Genomic DNA, 21,658 nt, shown 5'->3' on the forward strand with positions numbered 1-21,658 from the left:
ATTTAATTATCTGCACTCAGTTCTAGGAAAGTATCATGTTTTTGATCAATAGTACTAACAATGTCCCATATTTCATAGTATGTGCCAAGGAGATATCTTAATGCTTTATTCACATGCCTTTCCTCAGTCTACACAGCCCCCTCATGAGGTGGGCACTTGTTTTCTGAGAGAGGTCTAATAACTCATGCACACTCCCCTGATACTAGCCCATCATCCTTCCCAAGTAGTCCAGCTGAGGACAAGGGATGCCATGTGGAGCTGCAAGTCTACCTAATTACCGATGTGGTCCTTCTGTTTAGTTTTGCAGGTGACCCTGACAATCTTCTGCATGTCCAGATAGAAGATTCACCGGAAGCCAACATTTTCCCCTTCTTTCGCCACCTCTGTCACTTTATTGGTGAGCAGCATTCACTGACCAGGCAGCCCCTGGCCATGCCCAGGAAGCAGAGTAGCCTCATCATGTACCTGTTCTCCCAGGGCTCAGGAGAAAAGGGGCAGTACCCGCCATATGCCCAGCCACTGTGGACAAGCTCCAGAACAAATCCAGCTTCTCGGAAGTCCTTAGCAATATGAGCAGGCCGATCCTTTACCTTATGAGTGGCGGGGGCAGGGGGAACAATAAAAGCACCTGATTATGGGCTGAGCACTCTATATCCTGTCCCTGGCTGGCTGCTGGTCCTTTCAGGCCTGTTCTGGCCTGAGTTCTTGGGACCTGAAGGTCACTCTTGTTTCATCCTTGCTCTCATCCCTGGTCAACAGGGTGGGTTGGGGAAGAAGGAAGACTCCAGAGACCTCCTAGTTCTGACTTCCATGATTCTCAATGTGTGCACCCAGCCCCTCTGTCCTCCCACCATGTACAAGCAATGCCCGCCAGTTACTTTACTCATTGGGGATAGATTTTTCAGTCATTGCAGGGCTCAGGATTGCCCCCTAGGAAAGCAAGTTCCATGGAGAGAGCAAGGCTGAGTCAGGTCAGAGGCCCCACCCCCTGTGACTGCCTACCTGACACCAGTGCAGTCCCTGGACCAAGCTGCTCCATGGCATTTTGGCCCAACCATCACTTTATTTGCCCGGCAGATGGCAATTCTTGCTTCACTAGGATCTGAGACTGAGACTTTTCGTGTATCCCACCTTGAGATGGCAAAGTCTTGTGGCCCAAAGGAGCCCCTGTCCGGCCTTACCTCCCTGGATAGCTCGGGGACAGTCTTTAACTGATCTGAGCCTCTGTTTCTTCATCCATATCCATTCAGTTGGCCTGAATCATCTCTGAGTCCTGCTCCAGCCCTGACGGTCTGTGATTCTGCACTTGACTTTTACCTTCAGCTCTTGAGGGTTACTAACCCAGCCCAGGATGTCAGCTTAGATTTCCTCTTTTCCTCTTATTTATTTTCTAGATGAAGAAACCGTGCCATAAAGTAACTTGGCCAAGCCCCACAACCAGTGAGTGGCAGGGCTAGAATTTACATCCAAGCCATGCTGCTTCTGTTAATGTCCAAAAGTCCCTGAGGCATGATCCTATCATCCCCACTTTGGGCTGGAAGTCTGGAGGCCAGGAACAGTCTTCTTGAACTTCTGGCCAGGCCTGACACTGAAACAGTGTCCTGGAAAAGTCATGTGACTTGCCCAGGACACTCATGCTGATTCTGAACTTGCTCTTAGGCCATGGGCCCTCGGAGGCCTGTGTCTGACAGACAGCCAGGCCCACAGGAAGGAGGCCCATGCATGACAGCCTCCCTTCCCTTTTTTTGCAGAAATGCATGTGGAGCTGGGTTCTGTCGTTCTGATCTTTTCCACCAGGGGTATCAGTCGCAGCTGTGCGGCCACTGTGGCCTACCTCATGCATGAGAACCATCAGACCATGAAGGTAATGCCTTCCCTGGGCCAAGTTCAAGGAGGAATCAGAGCAGGACTTGGGAGGAAGAGGGATCCAGCATTGCTTTAATCGGGTAGTGGGAAGACAAAACATCGGGGAGGTACAGAGAGCTCCGAGTGTAGGGTGTTACCCAGGCCTCAGCATCCAAAGGGTAGGTCCCTATGTTGCAGCCTGGAGGCCTGAGGCTGGGTACTCGGGACTGGCCCAGGGACTCAGGCCAGGCCAGGCTGTGGCCTGCAGTACCACCTTTGTGGTTCCCAGTGCCATCAGTCTGTTTACCAGAGTTTGTTTGGGGTTATATAAGGGAGGATGACTTAGTCACAGGCTCACAGCACAAGCAGGACTTCTGTAGGCTCCCCTCCCCACCCCAACAACATTCCTAGACCTGAGCACAGGGCCCAGGAGAGAAGGAAAGCAGGGAAGCATCACAGCAAACCCTGGGAGAACATAGTGCTCCTGACTTCTGGGCAGTGCTTTCTTGGGGCTTCCAAGGGGAGGCAGCCTGGCCTGTCACAGCCTGTTGGGTGGTCTCAAAGGGCTTGGATAGAACCTGAAAAGCCTGTACATTTGCCCAGAGGTGTGTTTGGGAGAGTGAAGGGTCATAGCCCATAGTCTGGTGGTTCTGATGTTGATCCAGCATTTTCTTTGGGGAGAAATCTCAGGTTAGAAAGTTTTGAACATCCAGTAATTCCACTTTCAGAAGCAGTGAAAGTACAGACTTGAACAGTGTCTGCATACTCAGTGTTTCCCGCAGTATTCACAGCAGCCAAAAGGTGGAAGTGACCTAAGTGTCCAAGGACAAATGAATAGATACACAAAATGTGATATATATGTACAGTGGGAAATTATTCAGCCTTAACACGAAAGGAAATTCAGACACATGCTGCAACATGGCTGAGCCTTGAGATAGTTATGGTAAGTAAAGGAAACCAGTCACAAAAGGACACACTGTATGATTTCATTTATATGAGGTGCCTACACTGCCAAAGTCATTGAGAGTGGGGGTGCCAGAGGTTGGGGGTGGGGTGGGGGGAAGGTCAGTGTTCCCTGGGGACAGTTTTAGTTTTAGTTTGGAAAGATGAAAAAGTTCTGGAGATGGGTGGTGAAGGTTGAATAACAATATGTACTTAATGTTACTGAGCTGTATACTTAAATGGTAAGTTTTATGTTATGTATATTTTACCACAATTAAAAAAAAACCCAGCAATCCAAATGCAAAAATCAGAGGGCCTGGAGTTTGATGGTATAAGTCCCAGACCCTCACTCTATTCCAGGTGAATTTTGGGGGGCTCCATTCTGGGGAGTCACTGGCTGCTTGAGTATTTGAAAGTATACTGGGGGAGGGAAGGCTGTGTAGAGATGACTCAGGAGTCCCCTACTCAGGAATCTGTCCTCGGAGAGGCCTATCCCTGCCTTATGAGCTGGTAGGAGAAGAAGGTGGGGAGCTGGTTGCTGCCCACTGGGTCTAAGAGCAGAGCTCACCTGCTGGTGGAGTCCCCAGGGAGATCCAGGACTTGATACTCCCTGGAGTTTGAAAGAGGCCAATCTGGTGACCTTCACCAATCCCCGCCCTGTTGTGGTCTCTGGTTCCCACAGAGAGGGTTGGTCACAAAATGGTCTCCAGAGCCCTCCAGCTCTAACATATAGTGTACTGTGAAGCAGAGATCACAGGCTGCTTGCCAGGGCTGGCTGGGGCAAGAACAAAGTGAGATGGACCCTCCTTCCACTCGGCCCATCCAAGCTCCCCAGAAGATAGGCCCAGGTCCACACGGCAGCGGCAGGATACCTGCAGGCCCTATCTTTACTGGCTGGTGTAGGAAGATGCTCAGCCCAGCCTGTCTAGGCTTGGTTGTCCCAGGCAGTGGGTGGCAGGCGTGAGAACCCCTGAGGTTCAGGAAATCCTACTCTCAAGAGAAACCCTGGTCCTCCCTCCCTGGAGCAGTAACCTTTGTCTCACCCACAGGGAAGCCTGTTGTTGGGCATTCCAGTCAGAGATGCCATCTAGAAGGCTCATGGTCAAAAAGCCCATGGAGCCGTGGTTAAAAAGGACTGTCCTGTGCCCCTGTGTAGGAGTGAGGCTCTCTTGCTTCAGGCAGTACCCTGGGTGGCTGATGCAGATTGACCTGGGCTTGACCCTGTGGGTGATGTTCCTGCCTCCCATAGTCTGTGTGGTATTGGAGTCCTGGGTGTGGGATCTCTATCCATAACTTGGGGATGCCATGCTCTCTGGATACTGTCAGCTCAACTATGATAATCAGAGCCTTCCAGACTGGCAAAGAAGGGTATAGGCTTCTCACAGGCCCAACAGACTGCTCTCTGGGGCTCCAGCTGAGCTCTTTGGGTGCTAAGGCCAAGGATGGAGTGTCAGGGAGTGAGGTGGGAAGAACCTGGCACCCACAGTCTGCTGGCACCCTGACCTGGGCTTTCAAAGCTTTGGTGTGCAAGTTTATGTGGGATTACGGAGCCATCAAGCCCTTAAGAAAACAACTTCAGTGCCTAGCTTTGCCCCTTAAAAATCTTCAGAGGAAAAAAAAAAAAGCACTTCTGGAGGCACTGTAATAACTAACTTTGTAATAACTAACTAATAAATTTATGATGGCCCTGCCGCATGGTTATTATCCCCATTTTGTGAGAGGCGTAAAGAGGTTGGATAATTGGTCCCAGGCCCCAGGGCTGTAAATGGTAAAGCTGGGACCCAAAGCCACAAGGCCCAGCTGGAAAGTCTACAGTGACAGGGACAATGCTGGGTTTGCCGTCTGAAGAATGGGGCCTGGGCTGGTGCTGCCCTTTACCAAGTATGACCTGGGCTTGTCCATCCACCTTTCTGTTACTGAAGTAGGTAGAAGGAAATCTATAGAACCCGTCCTTCCTGCCTGCTGCATTTGCCAGGAGAGTCCCAGCAGATACTTGGCAGGCTGGAAGGGGGCCATGTGGAGTAGGGGTAGGGCATGTGGTTTATGGCTGTTCCTCAAGGGCCTGTTCTGACCCAGCCAGGACTAAGTAAAACTTATAACTGCACAGTTCTGACCTGGAACCACTTTTTAAAAAATTGTGATGAACCAGGTGCAGTGGCTCATACCTCTCATCCCAGCACTGTGGAAGGCTGAGGAGCGATAATTGCTTGAGCTCAGGAGTTTGTGACTTGCCTGAATGAGAGTGAGACCCCAACTCTTAAAAAAATGAAAACCCAGCTGGGTGCTGCTGCGAGTGCCTATAATCCCAGTGGCTTCCAGAGGCTGAGGCAGTGGGATGCCCACAGCCTAAGTCTGAGGTTGCAGTGAGCTATGGCACCATTGCACTCTGCTCAGTGCATAGGGTGAGACTCTGTCTCAACAACAACAACAAAAAATTGTGATGAAATATATATAACATAAAAGTTACTGTCTAAATCTAAAAGTGTATTTTAGTAGTGTTAAGTACATCCACATTGTTGTGCAACCAATTTCCCCAACTTCTACGAGTTTTTCACTTGTAAAACTGAAACTCAATACCTATTAAACAATTTTCATTTCCCTCATCCCTTCAATCCCTGGAGACCACCATTCATCTTCCTGTCTCTATGAATATGACTACTGTAGATACCTTATATAATTTCTTTTCTTTTCTTTTTAAGGCTGAATAATATTCCATTATATGTAGGATTCAACAGTGAACCCCTTTGGGCTGAGTGCTTTCTGTTTTGGATGGTAATTAATTATTGATTAAAATTCTTAAATGTAGGCCTATTTAGATTGTCTGTTTCTTTTTGTGAGTTTCGGCAGATTGTGCCTTTCAAGGAATTGGTCAAATTTGTGGGCATGGAGTTGTTCGTGGTATTCTTTTACTATCCTTTTAAAGTCCGTTGGATCTATAGTGATGTCCCCTCTTTTCACTTCTGATATTAGTGATTGTGTCTTCTCTTTCTTTTTCTTTGTTAGCCTAGCTACAGGGTTATTGATTTTATTGATCTTTGCTAAGAACTACCTTTTGATTTCATTGATTTTCTCTATTGATTGCCTGTTTTTAATTTCATTCTTCTGCTTGTGGATATCTAGTTTTCCCAGCACCATTTCCCACTGAATGGTCTTGACATCCTGTCAAAAATCACTTGACCAGATCAGCAGCTAGGGTGCCAGCCACATACACCAGAGCTGGTGGGTTCGCACCCAAGCTGGGGTCTGCCAAACAACAATGACAACTACAACCAAAAAAAAAAAAAATAGCCAGGCATTTTTCTTATGGTGGGTGCCTGTTAGTCCCAGTTACTTGGGAGGTTGAGCAGTGGTTCTCAACCTTCCTAATGCCGTGGCCCTTTAACACAGTTCTTGTGGGTCGTGACCCACAGGTTGAGAACCGCTGGGCAAGAGGCTCATTTAAGCCCAAGAGTTTAAGGTTGCTGTGAGCTGTGATGCCATAGCACTCTACCAAGGGCAACATAGTGAGACTGTCTAATAAAAAAATCACTTGACTATATATGTAAGGGTTTATTTCTGGACTTTCTATTCTATTCCATAGGTCTATGTGTTTTCATGCCAGTACCATACTATAGCTTTGTAGTCAGGTTTGAAATCAGGAAATGTGAAATCTCCAACTTTGTTCTTCCTTTTAAAGATTTTTAGGTTTTGGGCGGCGCCTGTGGCTCAGTCCGTAAGGCGCTGGCCCCATATGCCGAGGGTGGCGGGTTCAAACCCGGCCCCGGCCAAACTGCAACCAAAAAATAGCCGGGCGTTGTGGCGGGCGCATGTAGTCCCAGCTACTCGGGAGGCTGAGGCAGGAGAATCGCTTAAGTTCAGGAGTTGGAGGTTGCTGTGAGCTGTGTGAGGCCACGGCACTCTACTGAGGGCCATAAAGTAAGACTCTGTCTCTCCAAAAAAAAAAAAAAAGATTTTTAGGTTTTGACTATAAGGAAGTCTCTTGAGATTCTGTATGAATTTTAGGATGGATTTTTTCCTATTTATGCAAAAAATGCTATTGGGATTTTGATAGAGATTGTCTTAAATCTGTAAATTGCTTTGGGTAGTATTGACAGCTTAACATTGCTGACTGGTCATGAGTTACCCAGTCATATGGACGGTTTCTGTGTAAAATTGCTGGTCAACAATGTGTTAACATAGCAGCCATTTCTCCCAGTCTCAATTCCCAGTTGTCCCAAATTAAGCCTATTCTATTCTTTCTCCCCTCCCCATCTCTCAGCTGCTTATACCATAGAATCACTTAGGGCCTTTAACATCTTAATACATTGTTGACCAGCAATTTTATACAGCAGTGGTTCTCAACCTTCCTAATGCCATGGCCCTTTAATACAATTCCTGTGGGTTGCAACCCACAGGTTGAGAACCCCTGTTATACAGAATCTATTCATGTTACCAGGTAACTCATGTTAATATGTCAACAATATTAAATCTTCCAACCCACGAACGTGGGCTGTCTTTCCATTTATTTGTGTCTTTAATTTATTTCAGCAATGCTTTGTAGTTTTCAATGTACATATTTTTTGCTTTTGTATTTAAATATTTTATTCTTTTTGATGCTATTGTAAATGGAATTATCTTTTTTTTTTCTTTTCAATAAGAATGGAATTTAGTCCTTTATTTATTTGTTTTTGTTGTTGTTGCATTTTTTGGCCGGGGCCGGGTTTGAACCCACCACCTCCGGTATATGGGGCCAGCGCCCTACTCCTTTGAACCACAGGAGCCACCCTGGAATTATCTTTGTAATTTCCTTTTTGGATTGTTCATTGTTAGTGTATAGAAATGCAACTGATTTTTGCAAGTTGATTTTGTATCTTAAGACTGCCCAAGAGCTGCGCCTGTGGCTCAAGGTGTAGTGTGCCGGCCCTATATCCTGGAGGTGATGGGTTCAAAACCCAGCCCCGGCCAAAAAAAAAAAAGACTGCCCAATTTGTTTTATTATCTTTAACAGTTTGTATGTGTGTCTGTAATCTTTTTTATTTTGGTAGAGACAGAGTCGCACTTTATCGCCCTCGGTAGAGTACAGTGGTGTCACACAGCTCACAGTAACCTCCAAGTCCTGGGCTTAGGCGATTCTCTTACTTCAGCTGAGACTACAGGCGCCTGCCACAACACCTGGTTATTTTTTTATTGCAGTTTGGCTGGGCCGGGTTTGAACCTGCCACCCTCAGTATATGGGGCCAGCGCCCTGCCCACTGAGCCAGAGGCGCCACCCGTGCCTGTAATCTTTATAGAGTTTTCTACATATGAGATTATATCATCTTTGAACAGAGATAATTTTACTCTTTTTTTCTAACTTGGATGCCTTTTATTTTTATTTTTTATCTAAATTGTTCTGGCTAGCACTTCCAGTACTATGTTGAATAGAAGTGATGAAAACAGGCAGCCTTGCCTTTTTCCTGACTTTGGATAAAAAACTTTAAGCTTTCACCATTGAGTATGATATTAGCTGTGGGCTTCTTGTATATGGCCTTTATTAGGTTGAGGCAGTTTCCTTCTCTTCCTAGTTTGTTAAGGCACACCACTTTTGCCTTGTCCTTTTTCCTTTGTCCTCAATCCATGTGGAGACCAGCTGGTCACCTTTTTTCATGTACTTTAGGGTGGATGCCTGAAAGAAGGCAGTTTTAATTTTCCTTCTTCAGAGAATTTTCCCACAGTTCTCTTCTCTTTTCCATTAATTTATCTCGTCACAAGGCAAACCTTTGTTGAGGCTGCATTGTGTGCTAGACATGGCATAGGGTATTCCCATCCACAGGAGGTTTCATGTATGTTGTCTCACTCTTCACAAGAGCTGTCTGAAATAGAAATTATTTCTGCCCCCATATGGAGAAGCAGAGATGCAGCTTGCCCAAGGAATTGCCAGTTCCCATGACTTCTAGCACCAATGAATTAATCCCAGGCTGCTTTTGTTTCTATATCCACCCTGTAAGCCATTATACTGGCCCTGAACAAGTACCTCCTGTCCCTCCTGAGCTGGCTCTGATCCAGGTGGAAAGGGTCCAGGACCAATCCTGAAGTCTACTTTCTCTCTTTGCATTCATAGAGGTCCTGGGCCTATGTCAAGAAGTGCAAAAACAACATGCGTCCCAACAGGGGCTTGGTGACTCAGCTTTTGCAATGGGAGCAGATTGTCCTAGGAGACCTAATCACAGACATCATGGATCCTCTCTACTGATCTCTACAGCCTGGGGATGAGTGCTGAAGAACCAGGGTTTGGGGGCTTTTTGTGGGTGGAGGGCCAGAGTATGTATACTCAGGTTGATCTGAAAGTAGAAGGCCTTGGGTGCCTGAAGCCTCATATCAGCCTCCTGTACTTGTTGTTCCTAGGCTCCCTCTTCACTCCACATGGAAAGTGCTCCCTGCTCAGGCTCAGTGAGAACCCACATCTCTACAGCATTCTGGACCACCCACATTGCATTCCTGAGGTTGCCTTGGGGAAAGCATCTGGTTGCAGGAGCAGCTGCCCCACATGCCCTGTGAAATGTACACTTTGGAGGCTGTCTTGGAGGAGCCCCAGAGGTTGCCCGAGTTGGTCCACAGATGTTACAGTGCCCACCCAGGGGTGGAGAGCCCTCAGTCCCAGAGATGCCAGGCCCAATCTTGGCCTAGGCCCCAGGAATGAGGGCACACCCCACTGTTCCCTTGACAATCACTTGGTTCTCAACCTCCCCTGCTTCCCACTCATTTCTGCCTGGCTGTGTTCACCAAGGAGAGATTCCCACCTCTCCCATCCCCCACACATAGGTTTCTAGAACTTCTTCAGGTCTTAAAAGAGAGTTGTTCTCTAAATGCACTTTCCTAAAGCTGCTGGCACCCACAGAACAACCTGTGCTTTCAGTTGAAAGCACAGACAAGGGGACTGGTCGGGAATTTAGGATGTCCATCAATGCACCATCTAACTTGAGTTCATTTGGTAAACATTCCCTGCTACCACCTGGGGTCCGTCTGGGGCCATAAAGTGAATGTTATCCAGCATCCTAGGACTCTGCAGAGGAATAGAGGGGATGGAGGGCTCGCTCTCCACTTCTACAAGGAGCAGAGTTTTGTCAGAGGGATAAGGGTTTTCAGGCAGCAGGATCTGAGTTGCAGGAGAGCCTGAGCTGGCTGGTTAGGGACATCCTGATAGACGGGGCAGAGTCACTGCCAAGTTTTAAGGAAGAACATGTTGGGGAATCAGCCTTGTATTTTAGAAAGAGCAGTCTGGTGGCTGTGTGAAGGGACACTGGAGGTGAGCTTAGAGGCAGGGGGACAGTGAGGAAGCCACTGTAAAAATCCAAAGAGAGAAAAGCCTCGAAATCTCCTCCCCGAAAAAGCGCAGCTTCCTAAGGACGAGCGTTTGAGGCAGGTGTCACCTCCTTGGGCCTTGGTTTGCTCCCAGCACGATGGGCCAGGTCATTGCTGGCTGCACCACGTAGCTGGCACCACCGGTGCTCCACAGGCTAGGAGCCACAACCGCCACAGCTTCAGTAGGAGAGTAGGCCAGGAGTCTCCGAGTGAGAAGCTGCCGCGCACGAGGCCCCGCCCTGGGCCCGGATTGGCTGGGGCGGGGGCGGGGCCAGAACGCCGCCGCGCCAGGCCCTTTCCCGTTGGTGCCCGCGGCTGCTCGAGCCCGGAAGCGGACGGGGGCGGCTGCGGAGGCGCTTCGGGCCGGCGGGGGTTGCTGCGCGGTCCTAGACTCTGGGCTCCCGGCGCAGCGGGCAGCAGCCATGCATCCCCCGCCCCCGGGCCCGCTGGGCGACTGCCTGCGGGACTGGGAAGATCTGCAGCAGGACTTCCAGAACATCCAGGTGAGCGCCGCTGCGGACGCCCATTGGCCCCGAGCCACGTTTCTGGGCTCGGGGTCAAGGGTCGCGCAGTCTTGGGTCAGGCGGCGGAGAGCTCAGGGTCAGGGGTCGGGGACCCTAGCATCCCTCCCGAGGGCGGCAAGGCCCCGGGTACCAGTATCTACAGGTACCAGCGTCCCTGCTGGCTCCTCCAGTGTCCCGCGGCAGCCCGGTTCGTCCGTGCGGCTGCATGACCCTGGCGGGACCCCACTGCGCTGGGCGACCTCGGTCTCCCTTGAGGCCTGATCCTGACCTGGACTCCACCCCTCCCAGGAGAGCAGCCGCCTGAGTCAGACATGGCTGGGCCCAACCTTGGGTCAGTCTCTCAGCAAACATGCCGCGGGCGGCGCCTTCCCGCCCTTGGGCATCTGTGAACTGAGTGCTGCGGGAGTCTGCGGGGAGACAGCGGGGGAAATGGGGTTTAGGTGAAGTCTTCAGCCTGGATGTCAGCCCAGGGAAGTGGGGTTAAGGAGACATCTTCAGCCTGGATTGGGGGCGTGGCCGTCCCAGGCGGAAGGGGCAGCTCCCACCAAGACCTTTAGAAGGAATGAGGGCAGTTGACAGGTCCTTGTGGGTGCTGCTAGGAGAGTGAGGGGGAAAAGTGGGTAGGGCCAGGCTCTGCGGGGATGCCCTGAACCTGGCAGAGATCAGAGTCCCTCTGATGCCACTGGAGGAATTGTCTGGATCAGGCTTGTAGGGGCCACTAGGGCTGTTCTGTCTGGAGGCCAGGGAAAAGGAGGCTGCCAGCTTTGTCCAGACAGGAGAAGGGTGGTAACTGTGGATGAGCAGAAGTGGCACATGCTGGAGTCTGAGAGGGTATTGTGGCCCCTTCTGGGCATGAGAAACAAGACCCAGACAGAGTAGAGCCCAAGCCAGCTTTTGCCTTTCCTGGACTGGGTCCAGCCCCATCCTGTCTTCATTGAAACTGGCTGTCCCCTGGCCTTGCCAAGCCTGCTGCCAGATGCTTCTCCCCTAGAGGCCTGAGCAGACCCAGTGGCCCACCTGCTCACCACTTTCCTGACCTCAGCCCCTTCTTGGCTCTCCCAACACTGCCCCTTGCCCAATATCTGGACTGTGCCTTCTCCAGACTCACTCACCAGGGCAAAGTGCTCAGGGAAGCCCTGGGCCAAAGGTGCTGGGGCGTGGGGGAGACTGCCTTTATAGCAGAAGGCCCAAGAGCTGAAGCTTCATGTCATGACCTTTAACCTGGAAGGAAGACATGGTCGCTAAGGCCTGAGCAGAAGGCACCTTGGATAATGCGGGTGCCCTCTGTACTTGCAGGCTGGCAAGCAGGAGGAGCTTAGAGAGCAAGGGCTTGGCTTCAGGCCACCTGGTTGGTCCAGCTACACCTGTGGGCCTAGAACCCAGACCCAGCTTGGGACAGAGAGCCCCTAGAGGAGTAGGGGACAAAGATCCCCTGTGGGAGGTGACAGGTCTGGAGGGGTGAGGATGACCAGTAGATGAACTGAGACTAAGAAAACCTTAGAGAACTGGTCTGTTTCTGGGTGAGGGGAGCTGTAGGGCCCCTGGGCTTGCAGGAAGACACGGTACCCAGCTCTTTGCCTGCCTGGTGGGACAGCAGCCTCAGAGAGGTCCCTAGGCAAGCACTGCAAGTTCAGCTTCCTTTCCTGCTGAGACCTTCCCAAGGAGCCCTAGGGAGCTTGTGCCCCATGCCCTGCCTGTGGGTTCTGGCTCAGTGGGCTCCCAACCAGCATGAGTCTTCTCCCCTGCACCCAGGAGACCCACCGGCTGTACCGCCTGAAGCTGGAGGAGCTGACCAAGCTGCAGAACAGCTGCACTAGCTCCATCTCTCGGCAGAAGAAGCAACTCCAGGAGCTGGCCCTCGTCCTAAAGAAGTTAGGACCCCTGTCCTGTCCTGCCCCTCTTTGGGCTGTGTGTGGGTGTCTGACCTCGTGGGATGGGAGAGCTGGTGCTGACTCATGGAGTGACCCTGGGCATGGCTAGTCCCCTTTTTGGGCCTCATTTACCCTTCTGCCCTGCGGGTATCAGGATGCCTGGGAGCCCACGTGCTCTGACCCTCTCCCTGGCCCCACCCATAGATGCAGACCCTCCCTCTCAGCAGAGGCTGAGGAGGCTGCGCAGGAGCTGGAGAACCAGATGAAAGAACGCCAAGGCCTATTCTTTGACATGGAGGCTTATTTGCCTAAGAAGAACGGGTGAGGGCCCCCATCCCAGCTCAAGTTCATGGCCACTTCTAAGAGAGCCCTGAAGCCAGGTGCTGCCTCTTGGTCATTCTATCAGCAAATGTTTCCTGGACCCACTGGGGCTGAGCAGTGAGGCATGGTCCAGATATTGGGAGAGACAGCCCACCTGACAGACAGCTCACTGTGGGGGAAGTACAAGGAATGGGGGCACAGTAAGGAACAGCTCGGAAAAAGCTTCCTGGACTAGTGATGCCTGGCTGAGTCTTAAAGTAAGCCAGACAGACATGAGAAGGGAGGTCAAAGGCTGGGAGCAAAACTGGAGTGGCCATTGCTCAGAGTAGGTGACAGTGCTGGGCTCTATGGGAGAGGAATGAGCCAAATTTGCACTTAGGTCAGCTGCCGTCACCAAGGAGGATAGATTAGACCAGGCGTCCTCAAACTGCGGCCCGCGGGCCACATGAAGCGATGTGAATTGTATTTGTTCCCATTTTGTTTTTTACTTCAAAATAAGATATGTGCAGTGTGCATAGGAATTTGTTCATAGTTTTTTTTTTTTTTAAACTATAGTCCGGCCTTCCAACGGTCTGAGGGATAGTGAATTGGCCCCCTGTTTAAAAAGTCTGAGGACGCCTGGATTAGACAGTGCAAAACCCTAGGCTGAGCAAAAACTTCCAGCATAGGAGACTGCAGGCAGCAGGAAGGCTGGGAGAGGGAGAGTATGTCCCTGAAGGCAAGGAAGGAAGGAGTCTTGGGGCTCAGACGAGACAGTGTGTGGGGCAAGCGTGACGAGGACGGGAACATGCTTCCTGGAAGCTGGGGCATCTTGGAGAGAACCATTTGGTACAATGCGGGAGTGGGCAGAAGTTGATACTGGGAATGATGGAAGAGCTGAGGCGGGGAGACAGCCAGTTTAGGTGACTCTTTCTAGAAGCTTGGTTTTGAGTAGAAAGAAATTAAAAACTAGGAGCTACATGGGGCTGAGGGGCAGCTTTTGCTTGCATGTGGATGTTACTTTATACCTGAGAAGACGAGTATCTCCACCTGCTGGGAGGAGGGGCCCCACAGAGAAAACCCGGCCCCGGCCAAACTGCAACAAAAAAATAGCCAGGTATTGTGGCGGGTGTCTATAGTCCCAGCTACTCAGGAGGCTGAGGCAAGAGGATTGCCTAAGCCCAGGAGTTGGAGGTTGCTGTGAGCTGTGACACCACGGCACTCTACAAAGGGCAATAAAGTGAGACTGTCTCAAAAAAAAAGGTTTGGGGAGGGATGGGGGGAAGTCCCTGGGGAGGGGTAGAGGACTGGGCCGGTGACAGAGTAGGAGCAGGAGGAAAAGCAGATGATACCAGTGATGTTGCAGGCAGGGCTGGGGGTGAAGAAGACAGGGTGGAGGGTGTGGGAGAGAGGTCATGAGGAGGCCACTGCTGGGAATGGAATGGGAGTTGAGTCTGCAGCCTATGGGGTGGGGGTCTAGATGTGGGGCCTAAGTGGGGAGCCCTGTGGGAGGAGCGGGAGTGGGGGTGTTGAGGATTGCCCACCTCGCTGGTCTCTAGTCAGGTTTGGAGTCCCTGTCCTGCCCTAAATCCCTTTGCGTTCTTAGGCAAGTCACTCTGGCCCTATGGCTTGAGTGTGAATGAGAGTACATGTTATAGCTGCTTAGTAAGTGACCGTGACTTTGCTGTCACTTCTTGGAGTGTCTCTGGCAGAGAAGGGCAAGTTGATCTTGGTGGGAGCGCAAGTGGGTGTGGGCTCTGCTGACTCAGGAGAGGCTTTGGTGGGAAGAAATGGGCTTCAAGGCTGGTCATCCAGGTCAGGACACAACCAGAGCTCCAAGTTTCTAACGGAGGCTATTCTGGGTTGAGAGGTGGTCCCAGGTGTCATGGTGGGTATAGGTAGCTAAAATAGACCCAGGGCTGAAGGTTCAGGAGTCAAGGTGGCAAGGAACTGTGCGGTAGGTGGTAGATGGCTGTCATCCCACAGGCAATGAGTCCACTGGCTGTCAGCAGGGAGGGAGAGTCCCAAGGTAGGGGAATTTCAGGCAGGGCATGGGAGGTGGGTGGAGGACATCAATTTATTCCAGCTGGGATTCTGGAGCAGGCAGGGAGAATGCAGGGGATCGTGTGGAGTTTGTCTGCAGCACCCCCAAGGTCAGAGCCCTAAGGCCACGAGGAAGGCAGTAAAGGCGCAGACTTAGGCCCAGCATGCCCAGGGCTCTGTGCCACATTTTCTGGCACTTGGAGCCTCTTCTCATGCACTCTCCTTCTCCCCTAGGTTGTACCTGAGTCTGGTTCTGGGGAACGTCAATGTGACACTCCTGAGCAAGCAGGCTAAGTAATTTGTCACCATGAGCTGGGTCTGCACCACCCCACACCCGTCCTAAGTTCTTTCCACTTGGCTGAGCCTTGGGATTTGGGGGCTGCTCCCCAATGCTGGCCTCGTGCAACACCAGAGTGTGTCCTGGGGCAGAGGCAAGGATGGCAGCATGCCAGCCTGTCTCAGAGCGTGTGCCCTGCAGGTTCGCCTACAAAGACGAGTACGAGAAGTTCAAGCTCTACCTCACCATCATCCTCATCCTCATCTCCTTCACCTGCCGCTTCCTGCTCAACTCCAGGTGGGCATCCTGCTGCTGGGCCGAGACCCTGCACCCTCTCCAGGCTCTGTGGCACCAACTTTCTGTACCCCTCCCCAGGGTGACAGATGCTGCCTTCAACTTCCTGCTGGTCTGGTACTACTGCACGCTGACCATTCGAGAGAGCATCCTCATCAACAACGGCTCCCGGTGGGCGCGCTGGAGGGCCGGGACCCCTGGGAAGCGGGCACTGGGCTGAGGCACTGGTTTCTTCCCACTTCTGCCGTTTTCCTGTCCCTGAGCCTTGATCCTGTGAGGGGACAGGCGAGTGACGGTGGCTCCCTGACACAGGATCAAAGGCTGGTGGGTCTTCCATCACTATGTGTCCACGTTCCTGTCAGGAGTCATGCTGACGTGGTAAGTGGCCAGGCCTTTCAAGGTGGAAGCTGGGACAGGGAGAGAGATGGTGTCCCCATACCTCCCACTGCTTTCTACCTTAGGCCAGATGGTCTTATGTACCAGAAGTTCCGGAACCAATTCCTGTCCTTCTCCATGTACCAGAGTGAGTGTCTGAAAGGCCCCTTCCTGGTGGGGGGAGGGGATAGGGAAAGAAAGGACTGAGGCTCCAGCCCCCTCCTCACCCCGCCCAGGCTTTGTGCAGTTCCTCCAGTACTACTACCAGAGTGGCTGCCTGTACCGCCTGCGCGCCCTGGGCGAGCGGCACACCATGGACCTCACTGTGGGTGAGTCAGCCTGGCCCCCTCGGGAATCCTGCTGGGCAGCCAGGAGGCCACGTTCCTGGTCTTCCTGGCCTGGTCTGAGTGATGGTGCCCTGTATCTGTCCCTCATCATTCTGCACCCTGCCTCTTTCCCCAGAGGGCTTCCAGTCCTGGATGTGGCGGGGCCTCACTTTCCTGCTGCCTTTTCTTTTCTTTGGACATGTGAGTTCCATCTGTGTGTCCCCGTCCATCTGTCCTTGCCTGCTCTGGCTTTGGGCTTGAGCAGGAACTGGGTTTACTGAGTAAAATTCTCCCCCCCCACCCTCAGTTCTGGCAGCTTTTTAACGCACTGACGTTGTTTAACCTGGCCCGGGATCCTCAGTGCAAGGAGTGGCAGGTGAGCTGGGGCCTTGGTGAGGACAGCTTGGGGGTGGGGGTGGGGGCCCAGAGGCTTGGCTCCCATCCTCACCCCCATTCCTCCCACAGGTGCTCATGTGCGGCTTCCCTTTCCTCCTCCTCTTCCTTGGCAATTTCTTCACCACGCTGCGGGTTGTGCACCAGAAGTTCCATAGTCAGCGGCATGGGAGCAAGAACGAATGAGGCCAGCCCCAAAGGGGCTTCTGCATCCCGTGTGTCGTGGGAGGGGATGGGAGGTGCCCCTTGTGTGTTTGTATGCATGTTGGGGGGGGCATCTCTTCTGTTCTCCCGGGGTTTTGTGGGCTCTGTGGGCCCTGAAGAAGGCCTGTGTCCCAGCCTGCAAAGAGCTGGGGGCACAGGGTCTCAATAAAGGAAGAGCCACAGATGGCCTTGAGGTGTGTGTTCTCCTGAAGGCGGTGGGGCCTGGCAGCTCTCCAGCTGCATGCTCCCCCACTGCACTGGCTCTCAATCTGCTCAAGACCACCAGGCAAATACAGAAAACAGAACTTTATTCCAAGGACCAGAGGTTATTTAAAATTATTTACACTCATTGAAAATCACATTGGAGGGGTCAGGCCCACCTCCGCTAAGAAAGCCCTCTGCACAGCCACTGAGGGCCTGAGGCATCCCAAAGTGTGGGGCCCAGTCACTCCTACTGTGTGCCCCAGGGCTGGGCAGCCTGCGGGGCTAAGGAAGGTGCACTCCAGGCTGGGAGCTTTGTCACTGGGCCTGCTTCCATGGCAAGGCTGAGCAGAACCCCCCAGGAGCCCAGCAGGGAGGGGGAAGTGATTACATGGGCAGCAAGTCTGTGGGGCAGTGGGAGCCAGGCGGGCCAGGCAGTCCTAGCTCCACACGTCCAGGGAGTAGCGGCCCTTAGTCATCAGCTTCTTGATGTAGTCCACAGCTTGTGCATGCTCCATGACCCCAAACTCGGCCACAATGTCATAAAAGGTGTTCTGCACATCCCTGGCCATATTCCGAGCATCCCTGGTGGCAGGAAGGAGGTGGCAGTGGGGGCCAGGCAGGGGCTACCCACGAGCAGGCAGGCCCACCCCCCGGTCCCCAACTTACCCACAGACATAGATGTGGGCTCCCCCCTCGTGGATGAGCTTCCACAGGTGTTCCTTGTCTCTCTTCAGCAGGTGCTGGACGTAGACCTGTGGGGAGCGAGGTAGGGAGACATGAGCTAGACAGGCCCCGTCACTGTGGCCACTTGGTTATCCCCTGCCTGTGCAGCCCGCCCCACCTTACCTTGTGGGACTGCTCCCGGGAGAAGGCCACGTTGAGGTGGGTGAGGGTGTTGTCCTTGTGGAACTGGGCCAGTTCCTCGCGATATAGGTAGTCCTCTTCTGAGCGGCGACAGCCATAGTAGAGCAGCGTCTCCCCAACTTCCTTGCCTGGGTGGTGGCAGTAGAGTGAGTGGGCCCGGCCTGGTCTGTCCCTGCCCTCCCGCACAGGCCCACTCACTTACCCTGCTGCCGCAGCCAGGCCCGCTCTTGAATGAAGCCGATGAAGGGTGCCACCCCTGTGCCGGGGCCCACCATGATGACTGGGGTATTGGCCTTAAAGGGCAGGCGGAACTGGGACTTGCGCACAAACATGGGCACAAGGGCCCGGTGGCCATTTTCTCCAGCAGGCTCCTTGGCCCGCAGCCAGCTGGTGGCCACGCCCTTGTTGATTCGGCCAGACTTGGTTTCATACTCCACGGCCACAGCACAAATGTGCACAGAGTTGGGGTGGACCTGGAGGGAGGGCCCAGTGAGCTTGGCCACCAGGCCAAGGCCCTGCCCCTTAGGCTCAGGGCCTCTTCACGCACTCTTGGTCCTAAGACTTCCTCAGACGTCCCTGAGACTAAGGCTGGAGAGAAGCCAACAGCCTGGGGGACCCTCAGAAAACTGCCCAGGCATTTGGGGCAAGGCTGGGCCTCCTGTGCTGCCTCTGGTGAGCCCATCTGTCTGTTTGCCACAACAGGGCCTGGCCTCTGGCTCGGGGTTGACAGACCACAGCCAGCCTAGGGTCCTCACCTTGGAGGAGGAGGCGATGGAATAGTAGCGGGCCTGGAGCCGCGGGAGCAGCTCACACAAGTGGTCGATGGGGGGCCGCAGAGATGGGTAGTCCTGCAGGATGGCCAGGATGTGCCTCCGGGCCTCCACCACCCAGCTCAGGTATAGCTCCTGGAAGGAGATGCAGGATGTACAGTGAGACAGGTGAACGGACAGGGCTAACAGTGGGACCCACAGAGGTAGGACAGTGGTGGGTTAGGGCTGCAGGGTGGCCACGGCAGGTCTACCTTGCCCTCGCCCGAGGAAGAGGCCATCTTGCGTAGCTGCTCCTGCTCGGAGGGTGCAGAGGCATACTGGGCCAGCTCGTACAGCACGTTGGTGCGGGGAGGGTTGGTTATGTCCAGGTAGTAGGTGAGGGCTGTGCGGTAGGAGGTGGGGCAGGGGAACGGGTGCTTCTTGTTGGACTCCTCTGCAGGGAGAAAGCAGGCAGGACATGGGGTGAGCAGCTGCCTCCTGGGGTGATGTCAAGCCTAAAGCAACCCTGCTCTGCAGGAAGCAGGCACCCCAGCAGGCATTGGCAGCAAGGCCAACCCTCATTAGTGCCACCTTGGCCTAAACTGAAGACTTCTTGCCAGGCCTTAAGATTTACGCAAGAGGGCAAGTCCTCATCAGAGGTGGATAGATCTTGTTAGGGAAGCACTTTAGTGCATGCCCACTGTGCTTGTACTGCTGTGACAGTTTGACAGTATAGTCCCTTTTCCTGCTGTACCACTTAAGGGCTGATTCTGGAACTGGTGAGAAGTGACAGACCTGCCAGAGGTTGCTAAGGATAGGAGTGGGCAGGGATGGGGCAGAGTGGGGGCCATCACAACGAGAGGTGCAGGCTAGGCAGCTCTTCAAGACCAGGGGCAGACTTGGCCATGTGTCTAGTGCTTCCCAGCATTCCACACCTGTAAGTGGGCCCAGAAGGGCTTTCAGGGTTGCTGACATGAATGTCTCTCCAGAGAGGAAACGGAGGCCCAAGAGCAGGGAAGGACCAGCCTCAGGCCCACAGTGAAGTCAAGACACACTGGCGGGGGAGCTGGGGCTGGCTCTGTCTGCAGGACTCAGGCACCCCTCCTTCCTTTATGGGACTATTATAGTGCTGTGGCAGGAACCCCAAAGGAGAGGCCAGCCCTATAGCCACTCTGCCTCTCCTTGAGTTGCCTCCGGAAGCTATAACCATGGAGTCTCAGGGGTCAGGGCCCCTCAGGTTCCAGGGCTTCAGGCCTAAGCAGAAGCACCATCAAAGGCTGGGGAGGGGAGAGGTGTGGAGGGCGGCCTCGATTCCAGGACTCACCATCAAGATTGTTCAGTGACATTATGACATCTAGGTCGGCACCCAGGATCTCACCCAGCTGGTTGACAAGGCCAGAGTCATTGGCCGGGTAAACAGCCACATGGTCTCCAGATTCGTACCTGGAGGGAGATGCAAGGCTGACTCTGCACCTGGATCTGGGGGCCCCAAGTGAAGGTACAGGGGGAGGTGACAGTGACAGCTGATACCTTATTTTGGAATCCGAGATGTCTAATTCCATGTGCATGAAGTGTCGCTCAGTTCCCTGGTTCAGCTTCCGGTTGGTGGCAACTGCAGCCAAGAATGGATTCTTGGCATCAAATGGGCTGGGTGGGGAGAATAGAAGCCAGTGACTAGCCAGCCTTTGATCTGCATCTCCCTGTCCCCAAGGGATCCTTCTGATTGCACAAAACACAGAGAATAGCAGAGGTGGCCCCTCCAAAGGCCAATTGGAAACTTTATCCATATGTCAAGGACACTCCCAGACTAATCCAGCACAGCTCTCTCAACAACCCACCAAGTGGGCAGTGCTAGATCATCAGTGTCCCCACTCACAGAAGACCTGTGAGACCCTCTACACTCTATGACTGTGGGTGGGTGAGTGCAAGAGAGGTCCAGGCCCTCAGAGATAGAATACAGCTCCCCACTCCCACATGCCCTGGACTGTTATGTGGATAAGAGAAATTGTACTGCAAAGCTGGGCCACGGCAGTACTGACGCAAACAGGGCAGGATGTGCCCCTGGGCCTGTGGTCACACAATACGAGGACTATTCTGGATGGCACCAGAAAGGATCTTTCTGTTTATGGACAAAAAGTCCATCTATTGAAGTAGATTTTAAGGAAATGAGCCCTCTTGCCAAGGTTGAACCTCGACAGAGCTACACTTGCTACATTCTTGTCCAGGAACCAGTGTGCACCCCACTGGCCCAGCGCATATACAGCAAGATGTGGAAGTAAATTAAGTACAAACTTTATGAGCACTGGTCTCACAAAGGCTGTGCCTTGGACTTGTGCCACCTAGGGCTGGGGGCTCCTGAGGGTCCTGACATGGAGCAAATGCCCTTCTCTGGGCCTCACGCCCTCCTGTGCAGGGGATACTCTCATGCCCTGTGGGGATACAGTGAGTTGCTGTCATCCCCACATGGGTATGTCATGGGCCCCAGGGCCATGTGCCTGCACCATGCTGCATCCACTCACGGTTTCTGGTTCTCATAGCTCTTCAGCCGGCCCATCTCACCCACATACACCTTGGCCATGTCTACATCTGTGTGGACCACAAGCTCGTACTGGCGAATGCTAGAAAGGGGAGACCAGAAGTGACCTTGGGCATAGGGAGAGAAGCAGCGTGCAGCTGTCCACTCAGATACCTAAGGGCAGATCTGGGGCAGGGCCCAGCAGGAAGCAGCTTCTAGGTGATTCCATAAGAAGGTATGGAAAGCCCAAGCATCTTAGCTGGGACTAAAGACCCTTGCTGACCCCACAACTGAACTTCTGCCAACTTCTCTTCACCATCCCCACTGCCACCCCCAGGCCAACCCCACTCTGGAATAGTTGCTCCTAGCAACCAGCTGAGGCCCCCCAACTCTGTAGCCCATACTCACCTAGACTCTTCCCCAGTGGCTTCCACCCCAAAATGCTCGCACACGGCCGGCCAGAACTGCTCTCGCCAGGTGATGAAATCCTCTTCCAAGCTGGGGAGTAGGGAGAATGAGCTGAGCTGGGCTGGCTCCCCAGATGGTGACCCTCTACCTCACACACTCCCCGACCCGGCTTCCTTCCCCAGAGTTCTAGGGGCTGCATAGCAA

The 21,658-nt window shown here is 53.0% G+C and overlaps 3 protein-coding genes across 9 annotated transcripts in view; 2 read left to right on the forward strand and 1 right to left on the reverse strand.

The window, feature by feature from the left end:
• Positions 1–9,246, forward strand: part of STYXL1 (serine/threonine/tyrosine interacting like 1) — a 56,220-nt gene extending 46,974 nt beyond the window's left edge. For 3 of the 6 annotated variants that reach the window (XM_053557500.1, XM_053557499.1, XM_053557497.1), the window contains 3 exons: positions 300–397; positions 1,752–1,864; positions 8,867–9,030. In XM_053557500.1, coding sequence (XP_053413475.1) covers positions 300–397; positions 1,752–1,864; positions 8,867–8,998 — 343 coding nt within the window. In that variant the 3' untranslated portion in view covers positions 8,999–9,030. Of the gene's footprint in view, positions 1–299; positions 398–1,751; positions 1,865–8,866; positions 9,035–9,150 lie in introns of those variants that run through there. The other 3 variants (XM_053557498.1, XM_053557501.1, XM_053557502.1) reach the window with 3 other exon arrangements.
• Positions 9,247–10,476: 1,230 nt separating this feature from the next.
• On the forward strand, positions 10,477–16,898 carry TMEM120A (transmembrane protein 120A). The gene is made up of 12 exons (XM_053557503.1): positions 10,477–10,610; positions 12,384–12,502; positions 12,707–12,823; positions 15,080–15,139; positions 15,324–15,419; positions 15,498–15,587; positions 15,729–15,794; positions 15,878–15,939; positions 16,028–16,120; positions 16,254–16,318; positions 16,425–16,493; positions 16,583–16,898. The coding sequence occupies exons 1-12, from the start codon at positions 10,530–10,532 to the stop codon at positions 16,694–16,696; spliced, it is 1,032 nt and encodes a 343-aa protein (XP_053413478.1). The 5' UTR covers positions 10,477–10,529; the 3' UTR covers positions 16,697–16,898.
• Positions 16,899–17,005: 107 nt separating this feature from the next.
• The window catches only part of LOC128562484 (NADPH--cytochrome P450 reductase), a 69,148-nt gene continuing 64,495 nt past the window's right edge, over positions 17,006–21,658 (reverse strand). For both annotated transcript variants that reach the window (XM_053557471.1, XM_053557470.1), the window contains exons 7-16: positions 21,455–21,544; positions 21,051–21,149; positions 20,062–20,178; positions 19,856–19,974; positions 18,804–18,985; positions 18,538–18,687; positions 17,985–18,255; positions 17,765–17,910; positions 17,585–17,670; positions 17,006–17,500 (exon numbers count right to left, since the gene is read on the reverse strand). In XM_053557471.1, coding sequence (XP_053413446.1) covers positions 17,356–17,500; positions 17,585–17,670; positions 17,765–17,910; positions 17,985–18,255; positions 18,538–18,687; positions 18,804–18,985; positions 19,856–19,974; positions 20,062–20,178; positions 21,051–21,149; positions 21,455–21,544 — 1,405 coding nt within the window. In that variant the 3' untranslated portion in view covers positions 17,006–17,355. The remainder of the gene's footprint in view (positions 17,501–17,584; positions 17,671–17,764; positions 17,911–17,984; positions 18,256–18,537; positions 18,688–18,803; positions 18,986–19,855; positions 19,975–20,061; positions 20,179–21,050; positions 21,150–21,454; positions 21,545–21,658) is intronic.

Source organism: Nycticebus coucang, chromosome 12, assembly GCF_027406575.1.
Source record: "Nycticebus coucang isolate mNycCou1 chromosome 12, mNycCou1.pri, whole genome shotgun sequence".
Taxonomy (NCBI): Eukaryota; Metazoa; Chordata; class Mammalia; order Primates; family Lorisidae; genus Nycticebus; species Nycticebus coucang.

What these genes read in the sequence shown, in the direction of transcription:
- TMEM120A (XM_053557503.1), top strand. Translation starts at nt 10,530, where the DNA reads ATGCATCCCCCGCCCCCGGGCCCGCTGGGCGACTGCCTGCGGGACTGG. An exon ending in CTGGCCCTCGTCCTAAAGAA is followed by an intron (nt 12,503 to 12,706) that starts GTTAGGACCCCT and finishes CCCCACCCATAG; the next exon opens with ATGCAGACCCTCCCTCTCAG. An exon ending in CTCATCAACAACGGCTCCCG is followed by an intron (nt 15,588 to 15,728) that starts GTGGGCGCGCTG and finishes TCCCTGACACAG; the next exon opens with GATCAAAGGCTGGTGGGTCT.